Below are 10,081 nucleotides of genomic sequence, written 5' to 3' on the forward strand. Positions count from 1 at the left end.
TTGCCAAAGCAGAAAGACACAGTAAGACTCCACGAAATAAGCAGAATAGCAAATAGAACATTCTGAATATCTGTCCATCAAGAAGTAGAAAAGACAGAGTATTCATTCAAAAGGCAGATCCCTACTACATCTTGTTTTCTAATTGAGAATTTGAGAATAACTTAAGATCAGTTATGGGTTGTGTCCACCCATGTGTATGTTATGTATTGTATCTACCCATATGATCAGTGAAACCAACTCTTTGCTATGACCTCAGAAACAAGGCTCATGGCACAATGAACCGGGCACTTGGAGTCCAACTCAAGCTTTCATGATACTGGAAGTCCTCTCAGGATTTGAGTGGCAACATTTTGCTGTCCTGCCTGGGAAGCTTCTGCTCCAGGTAAGCGCAGGCCGAAGGCGATGCTCAAGCTGAGCACAGAGAGCTATGGGGATGAAGCAAGATGAAGGAGAGGGAAGGAAGGGGAAGTGTCATGCACAGACTCACAGGCTTCTGCTGGTGAAGCCAGAGGGCTCACTTGCCAGCTACTCCATACTGCTAGCAATGCACACTGCTGATCTCTCAAGGACTCTGAGGCACAAGCAGGATTTCAGAGCTGGAGGGAGCAAGGGCTGTTTCCAATATTGCAGGGAAGCTGGAAGCCATTATGTGTGGCATGCATTTTCTCGGCAGCTGTAGTTGAATTGCAGACCCACAAGGAGATGCTTCCTGGGGCAAGCACTCCAGGATATACAATATGTCTAAATTATTCGTGCCTAGAGTCACTGGCCCAGAACTGAACAGCTCCAGACCTGGTGTCTCCCACAGTGCTCTCCTGCAGAAGCTGGCAGCCCATGACCTGGACAAGCACACTCTTTGCAGGGTAAAGAACTGGCTGCATGGCCAGGCCCAGAGAGTGGTGCTGAATGCAGTTAAATCCAGCCGGCAACTGGTTATATGTGGTGTTCTCCAAGGGTTGATACTAGGGCCTGTCCTGTTCAATATCTTTACTGATGACCTGCAAGGGGTGCACCCACAGTAAGTTTGCAGATGGCACCAAGTTGGGAGAAAGTGTCAACCTGCCTGGGGGAAGGAAGGCCCTACAGAGGGACCTGGACAGGCTGGATAGCTGGGCTGAGGCCAATGGGATGAAGTTCAGCAAGACCAAACACTGAGTCCTGCACTTTGGCCACAACAACCCCAGGCAGTGCTACAGGCTTGGGGCAGTGACTGCAAGGCTGTGCAGAGGAAGAAGATCTGGGGGTGTTGGTTGACTCTCAGCTGAACGTGAGTCAAGAAGACCAACAGCATCCTGGCTTGTATCCGAAATAGTACAGCCAGCAGGAGCAGGGAGATGATCACCCCTGTATTCAGCTCTGCTGAGGCCACACTTTGAGTGCTGTGTTCAGTTTTGGGCCCCTCAGTACAAGAAAGACATGGAGGCCCTGGAGCATGTCCAGAGAAGAGCAACAAAAGTGGTGAGGGGTCTGTAGCACAGGTCTTAGGAGGAGCAGCTGAGGGAGCTGGGATTGTTCAGTCTGGAGAAGAGGAGGCTCAGGGGAGACCTTATCACTCTCTACAACCACCTGAAGGGAGGCTGTGGCAAGGTGAGGGTCAGCCTCTTCTTCCAGGTAACATAAATAGGATGAGAAGGAATGGCATCAAGTCTCACCAGTAGAGGTTCAGGTTGGATATTAGGAACAAATTCTTCTGTGAAAGAGTGGTGAGACATGGAAACAGGGATGGTTGAGTCACGGTCCCTCTAAGTGTTCAAGAGCTGTGTAGATGTACTGAGGGACATGGTGAGTGGAGAATATTGGTGATTGATGGATGGTTGGACTAGATCTTGGAGGTCTTTTCCAACCTTGGTGATTCTGTGATTCTATGATCCCCTGAGTCTATAATTCTATGGCAATGCTACAGTGTATCACAGACACTCTCCTTGTCCTTTACTTCACAGAGGATTCTCTGCCATTTTCAGGCATTTCACATTCAGCTCTAATCTATCTGCCATTCTTGCAGATAAAGAAGCATATCTGAAGCAATAATTAACTTGAAAGCCATACTCTTTCAATTACGCAGTAAGACAATCCTCAGCTCTAATTCATTTCAGCACAGAAAATGGAAGTATGGGTCTTAAAACAATTCACTCATCGAACATCCATCCTATAGGAAGTGAAACATGACCTTTTGTTCCCAGTGTGCCACCATCTGTGTTGAACCTATTGACAAACCGTTCCTGACAGGATGAAGCACTGCTCCTGTGGAAGCATCCTTAACATAATGCGCCTCTACAGCATTTGGCTGGACTGGGTTTGAAAAACAGCCTTTCATAATACAGAGATGAATTTAGCGTTTAAGAAGATTAATGGATTCATAAATAGCCTGGAAATCCAAACTCATTGCATTTAGTTCATGGAACAGGTCAAACAGGCATTTATCAAACCATCTGCCATCTTTCTTCACTGAGGGAAAAAGCTGTGGTCTAACTACAGATAGCTGAGGGGCCATCCTGACAGGGATTGCCTGGTGTTGACTGCTCTTAGAAATTCCTGGTGCTAATTACAAAGCAGCAAATCTTTTTGTACGAGCTCTGCACACCAAACCAGGCAGCCCTGAGGAGCAAGTCCTGAAGCCTTTTCGGTGGCAAAATGTATGGGCATACTCGGACAGGGGGAAAAAAAAGGAGCTTCCATTTCAGGAAGCAGCTGCTGTGGCAGATTAGGAGTGCACAGTTATTTTGTCTGAATTCATGTCAGCTTTCACCACAGCAGTTTGCTACAAGGTCTGTGGACACTTTGTGGGTTGTTCCCCTGATGTGCTCAGCTGCTGGCACTGTTTGAGGCCAAGGGATCAGCTCCTGGTCATAGCCACTCTGGGCTGGCCAGTGGCAAAGACCTGGCCCAGTGTATCTTTGCTGATGCTCCTTATGGACTCAGTGATCCTTACATGTCCCTTTCAACTCAGGATATTCTATGACGCTATGAGTCTAAGGCATTGAGCCCTTTTGGAAGAAGTTCCTTGCATGAACCTTCAATGTCACCCAACGTTGTTCCGAGGCCAAAGTCTATCTCCAGTTGTCCTGTCCTTTGCTTCTGTTTTTGAGTGGCCACTGGAGTGTGATATGTAGAAGCAGCAGGGGATGGGGAGCTAATGGATGTGCCACATCACACCAGGCTCTCACCTACAGATCTTGGGTTCCATGATAGCCACAGGATCCCTGTCCTACCATACAGCAGCACTGACCCTTCTTGCCCTCTGCAGATGAACAAAACCAGTTGTGTGACAGAAATGGATGTGCCAAGGACTACCAGACCATGGATATCTTCAACACCTCAAGGCCAGGTTGGATGGAGCCCTGGGCAGCCTGAGCTGGAGGGGGCAGCCCTGCCCACGGCAGGAGTTGTGGTGGGTGGGCTTTGTGGTACCTTCCAGCCCAAACCAATCTATGGTTCTATGATCTCTGGAGTTCATGTTTGCCCTGAATTGTTTGTGAAAAGGCAAGGGTGGAGAAAACAAAGGTTTAGGGAAATGTTAGAAAGGGTAGTTTAAATGCATTTCCATTTTTATTCTGATTTTGTGACATTTTAGTAGTAATAAGGGATTATATATGTCCTATCATTTTATATGAACATGTATACCACAATATAATAAGTAATGTATGATAAGTATTGTGTGATAAATATTAATGACTGCTAGAAATATAAAACAGTACAGTACAGCCTGTCTACATTTGTCATTGCCGTATTCTGCTCCTGTTATCAGGACATGAAATAACCTATAAATAAAAACAGCATATTCCTTGAAACAATATATTCATCGAAAAATGAACTGAACATTTGAAACAGACATGGACGAGTGAACTGTTGTGTTGAAAGCTTTTCCTCAGAGAAGACTGTTTTGACAAAAATGGGTGTCTCTGGTTTTCCTGCAGATGTGTCAGGATAGCAGGGAGAAGAACAAAATCCCTATCTGACATCACACCCAAAACGCAATGCTCACCCCAGACCCTCTGCAGGTACCATCCTCCTGTTTAAAAGGGCCAGCAATGTTTTGTAGCAAGGAAGGGACAAAGAATAAATGCTCCAGCAGGATGCATGCTTCAGGCAGCCTTTGCACTACTTGCTCTGGAAAATAACCACTGTAAGAAGTGCTGGGAGGTGGAAAGAGAAGGAGATGGCTTTGCTGCTGTCTTCCCTTGTGCCAGAAGTAACCCCATCAGCGAGTCCATCCAGTTGTGTAGCATTACTGAAGACTTCGGTAGTGTTCGCCACCTCTTCAGGAAGGCCCATCTGAAGCAAGAGTTTAGAAATAAGGCTGTTGAACTTGCTCTCTGTGGTCGAGAAAGGCTTGCTGCTTGGGGTCGGGCTGTCGGATGTGACATTTAGCTCCACGGGGTCAAGACAGTAACCTTCTGGTGATCTATCGTAGAGCACGTCCATTAGGTCGATCCCAGCTACAGAGGATGGGGAGGCACAGGGAATGTCCCTGACAAGTCTGTAGTTCTCCATCCACTCCTTCAGCCATTCAATCCGGCAGTCACACTCCCAGGGGTTGCGGAAGAGGTACAGCCGCCCCAGGAAGTACACAGGCTGGAAGACAGAGAAGGGCAGGGTCGTCAGGTTGTTGCTGTTCAAGTGCAAGGAGACCAGGCTGGTGAGGTTCTCAAAAGCCCCCTCCTCAATGTAGTTGATCCGGTTGCGGTCCAGGTAGAGGACCTCCAGTTCCACCAGGTCCCTGAACCAAGTGTTGGAAACGTTCCTGAGGAAATTTCCCCCTAGGTTGAGCATTTTCAGGCACCTCAGGCCATCAAAGGAATTTTCTGGAAGCTCACTGATCAAATTGTCATTCAGGTACAGGTACTCCATCTTTCGGCAGCCCTGAAAAGCTCGCTCATGAACAACATTTATCCTGTTGTCTTGCAGATTCAGGTATTTCAGCTTGGTCAGGCCCTGCAGGGAATTGTAGGCCACCGCTTCAATCCTGTTTCTCTCCAGGTAGACATGGGTCAGATTCTCCATGCCCCTAATGGCACCTGGGATCCTTCGGAAGTTGTTCTGGAAGCAGAAAAGCTCCTGCAGAGAGGGCAGCTCAATGAAGATCCTGTCTGGGATGTTGAAGAGGTTGCAGTCCGCCAGGTCCAACTTGACCAGCCGCCTGAGAGCAGTGAATGTCCGTGTGTGCAGGTAGCGGATGTACTCGTTGTGGGCCATCTTCAGCTCTGTCAGACTGGGCAGCCCTTTGAAAGCCCCCGGAGTGATGAAGGAGATATTGTTGTGGTTGAGGGACAGGGATTTAAGGGAAGGCAAAGTACCGAAGGCCCTCTCAGAGAGGAACTTGATGCTGTTTTTGTCCAGGTTAATAGAGGAGGCTTCGCAGGGGAATTCACTGGGGATCTGCCCCAGGCCGGCACGGTCACAGAGGACAGAGCAGCTCCGCTCCTGGGTGCACACACAGTTGGCAGGGCAGGACCGCACGCAGGCCCACACCGCGTGGACATGGGGCACCCAAAGGATGACTGACAGCAAGGAATGTGTCGACCCCATGAAGGTGTGAGAAGAGAAAAACAGGAGACGTTAGCAAACATACTAGTTATGACACAAGAAGAAATATTATGCTGCCTCTACCTCCCTTCTAGGCAGGCTAATTGTCACACTGTATTTGTATGCCTGTGCTAAGAAGTACTTGTGAACAATTCCTAGAAATCTGCTGTGTTTATAGACCCTCTGGGAAAGTGTTAGTTTTCTACAGCAGCCTTTCTGTGGAGTTTTCTTCCCTAAGAGGGGAAATCATCCAGCCTGATTGGAGCAGGTTGCCCAGAGAGGCTATGGAGTCTCCTCCATGGAGATCTTCAGAAGCCACATGGACATGGTCCTGGCCACCCTGATCTGGATGTCACTGCTGGAGTGAGGGTTGGGCCAGATGGACCCATAGAGTTCCCTCCAGCCTCACTGATTTCTCAGCATTCCCATAATTGGTCTTTGCAAGCTGGTGGGGACAGGGCTTTGCCACAGGAGCCTGCAGAGATGCTTTGAAGGACAGCAACTGTGGGGCTGCAGTATTTCTGGATGGAGAACAGAGGAGGGCAGTCAGTGTACGCTGTTGATCTGGAGAGACTGGATCACTGGACTGAGGCCAATGGGATGAAGTTCAACAAGGCCAAGTGCTGTGTCCTGCACTTTGGCCACAACAACCTCAGGCAACTACAGCTCTGGGGCAGAGTGGATGGAAGACTGTGTAGAGGAAACAGACCTGGGGGTATTGATTGGTGCTCAACTGAACATGAGCCAGCAGTGTGCCCAGGTGGCCAAGAAGGCTTGGCATCCTGGCTTGTATCAGAAATAGTGTTGCCAGCAGGTGCAGGGAAGTGATCATCCCTCTGCACTCAGCTCTGGTGAGGCCACACCTTGAATACTGTGTTCAGTTTTGGGCCCCTCACTGCAAGAAAGACATTGAAGCTCTGGCAGTGAAGCTGTGAGGGGTCTGGATCACAATTCTTACTGGGAGCGGGTGAGGGAACTGGAATTGTTCCATCTCCCATTGGAGAAGGCTCAAGAGAAACCTTATCGCTCCCTACAGCCACCTGAAAGGAGGTTGTGGTGAGATGAAGGTCGACCTCTTCTCCCATGTAACTAGAGATATGACAAGAGGGAATGGCCTCAATTTGTGTCAGGGGAGACTCAGGTTGGACGTTAGGAAATACTTCTCTGAAAGTGTGGTCAGGTGCTGGAACAGACTGCCCAGGGAGGTGATGGATTCACCAGCCCTGGAGGTGTTCAAGAAACATTTAGATGTTGTACTGAGAGACATGGTTTAGCAGGGAATATTGGTGATGGGCGAACGGTTGGACTGGATGATCTTGGAGGTCTTTTCCAACCTTTGTGATTCTATGATTCTATTTCAGAAGTAGGCTGGGGAGATCAGTTAGCGGCCTGCAGGATGTCAGTGTTCATGCTTTTTGCATCTTTCTTTTATTTTTATTCAATATTACATTTCTCCACCAAAGCTGTGAGCTGCTGCAGCACTGCAAGGGGATCTGTCACCTGCTAAGGGTGCTGCTGTGTCCCATTAGACAGACATGAGGAAGGACAAATTTGGCAATATTGTTCAGATGCTTTCTTAGTGCTCTCCCTACAAATGAGATACTCTGTACCATTCATAGGATCACAGACTCGTAGAACCATTCATGTTGGAAAGACCACTAAGATCATCTAGTCCAACCATCAGCCCATGCCTGTGACAGCTCTAGACCACGTCACTCAGTGTGACATTACGGTTTTGCTAATTCTCAAGACGGTCACCATAGTGTCATGGGTTTGGTGGGAAGAGGCACTTCCAGTCATTTTATCAGTCTGCCACCTGAGTGATGTGTGGTTTCTTGTCAAGTTAGTCCCAAGCGGGTGGATGTCCAAGAAGGTGAAAGCTGCTGGGGACAAATCAGAGAAGAACAAAGGGAACAAGAGACATCAGCCAGCATAGACTGGAGCTTCTTGTGGAAACTCCTAGCAGCAAGATGACTAAGCCATGAACTCACTAGAGAGCAGGAACTGAATACTACAGATCTGGCTTTGTAACCTTTCTCAAAGACACATCTTACCTGCTTCTCACCCAAATGGTGTTTTTTCTGCTGCTGTTCATTGCCCCTCAGAGAAGTAAAATCCTTTCATATATTTTTCCACAAGAAATGATATCATCTTTTCCATCAACCGCCTTTATTAACAGCATTGTAGGGACCACAAGTGCTGCTGCGTGCCTGGTGAGTCCCAGGAGCCAAAGGGCAAAGAAGGGACTTCTCCCCATGCTCTGTCTCACTGTCCAAGGGAGGCTCCCAGCAGCTGGACCACCTCCCCCTACTACCATGCAGTACAGTGATGGCCCACTACAGCTTTATTCCTTACTAAGCTTTGTTCCTTATTAAGCTGTGTTCCTGATTAAGAGAGACTCGTGAGTTGATGTGCAAGAATCACCTTCAGCAAGCATCCATTTGTTATTTTCACAGTACCCAAGGCTTTACTGCACACACCAAATGTCTTTGTGAGCAACATTTGCTCTGCCCTTCATCCTTTTGGAAAGCAACACTCATGGTATGATATCTGGCAGTTTGCAGTGCCTGAAGTTTCTTCAACTAGGAGCAGATGCCCATTGACACCACCCAGAAGCCTCCCCACCCTGTCCCTTGGTCACTGGGCTAGAAGGCAGATTGAGGTAAATGGAGGGCACATCCCAGAAGGACTTCAGCTCTGGCTTCTGTTGGAATCAGGTCCCACCAAGCCTGGCCATGCTATGCTGACTGGAGAATTAGCAGAACAGGGACACTCAAGAAGAAACAGGGAAGGACTTGGAGAGGTGGGAAGGATTTTATGCAATCTGGCATTTCTTCATATTCTCTTCTTCCTTTTTTCTAAACCATTCTGCTGACTCTTTAGCAGGGCACTGGGTAAGCAATGGATGAAGATCCTAGGGACAAGAGCAGGGACAAGGTGCTGGCCTCAGTTGGCTCTGTCTTTGCATAGGGGCTGTGTCTTTTGCTCCCCTCTTCACCATTCCACATCACTGTGTGCAAACAGGGGCATATGTCATTTTTTTGATGCTGTTACATAAACTGAGGTTCAGACAGATTAAGGATTTGCCTGTTCCCAAATGTCTAGCTGCAGGTGGCTGTCTGGAAACAGCTGATGGAAGTACTGTTGCTGAAACAAGAGCCTCACATAGGCTCAGGATGACATCCAGGGGGACATATGTGCGTAGGTTACCCCACATGTGAGGCTGTCCCAAGCGAGCTCAGCGTTCAGTTGCATCTACTCCAACCTTGGTCCCATCTATGGCCTTTGGAGCAAACCTCCCCCAGCAGCTGTGTGCACTGTGTGCTGTGTAGAAATGAGCAAAATCCCTTCCTTCCCCTCCCTGCCTGCTCTCTAATCTCTTGATAAAGGTGATGTCTGCACCCAAGCCATTTTCCAGCATGTTCTCCTTAGGCACAAAGTATTTTAGAGCCAAATCTGTGTCTTCTGCTAGTGGCATTTCACGGCACACATCTAAGAACTACAAGTGTAACTCTGCACTGTGCAGTACATGGAAAGCAAATGCTTGAGGAGCAGCCAACTAGAAAACATCCCCCAGGCAACAGGAGCTCAGAGGAGCTCCTCAGCACCTTTGTTGCATTCTCCCTTTTTCTCATGCAAAGGAGGTGTTCCCAAATCCCCCCTCCTTCGAGCACAGGAAAGCGCTCTCACCTGACAGTCAGATTTCCTCCGACCAATGCAGCATGAAACATCCCACCTTGCCGTCCTTAGCCCTTCCCCCTCCCCACAATGGATGTTCTTTGCTTTTTACACTGTCAGACAGAGCAGCGGCTGATGATGCCTCCAACTCACTGACAGCGTGCAGATAAGATGTGTGTTGTTCTTTTTTAAAAAAGGATGGAATTCAGCATTAAGGTAACAAATAGCAGTGAGATTAAGGAATAGAAAAATTCCACCCAGGGATGATCTCTTTTGCTCTTTTAAGTAACACTATAATTTGAAAGAATGAGAGACCGAAAAAGTGTTTGCCAGAGATTTTAGAAGGGCGAAGAGGCAATGCTTGCAATAGTTCAGTATCTAACCTACAGAACAATCCATTCAACCCACTACTGGGTAATGCAGAATAAGAGTGCTACTCACCATTTAAAATGATGACAAACATTACCTTGATTATTCACTAGTGGCATTTCAGGTCTGGCAAGCAAACTGGGGGGATCTAAAAGCACACGGGAAGAGCAGAGACAGGTTTCACCCTCTTGTTTGCCTGCATCATTTTCCCACTGCCAGGTCTATATTTACTAAGAAGATTGAGGAAGAGGATCCTCTTGCACGAGGTTTCTGACGGTCCCAAGCACTCCGCACGTCCCTGCCGGGTGCCTTCCTTCCACCATCCACCTTCTCAGCCAACCCTGCAGGTTCTCCTTCCCTCCAGCTGTGCTGACGGTGCGCTCCTGGCTGAGGTGGGAAGAGATCACCAATGGTCAGGGACTGGCCACCTCCCCGGGCAAGAGATGATGGCATCACACCGAGCAGCCAAAGCTACGATTCCCAACAGAAAGCACCTACAGACATGGCTTAC

General features: G+C 48.2%; 1 protein-coding gene across 4 annotated transcripts in view; it reads right to left on the bottom strand.

Annotated features, from left to right (window-relative positions):
• Positions 1–3,524: 3,524 nt before the first annotated feature.
• The window catches only part of NYX (nyctalopin), a 28,197-nt gene continuing 21,640 nt past the window's right edge, over positions 3,525–10,081 (bottom strand). Inside the window, exons 2-4 of one of the 4 annotated variants that reach the window (XM_416770.7) lie at positions 9,802–9,957; positions 9,668–9,718; positions 3,525–5,498 (exon numbers count right to left, since the gene is read on the bottom strand). In XM_416770.7, the coding sequence (XP_416770.2) occupies positions 4,099–5,498; positions 9,668–9,689 (1,422 nt within the window). In that variant the 5' untranslated portion in view covers positions 9,690–9,718; positions 9,802–9,957 and the 3' untranslated portion in view covers positions 3,525–4,098. Of the gene's footprint in view, positions 5,499–9,642; positions 9,958–10,081 lie in introns of all 4 variants that reach the window. The other 3 variants (XM_015301703.3, XM_015301694.3, XM_004934610.4) reach the window with 3 other exon arrangements.

Source organism: Gallus gallus, chromosome 1 (assembly GCF_016699485.2).
Source record: "Gallus gallus isolate bGalGal1 chromosome 1, bGalGal1.mat.broiler.GRCg7b, whole genome shotgun sequence".
NCBI lineage: Eukaryota > Metazoa > Chordata > Aves > Galliformes > Phasianidae > Gallus > Gallus gallus.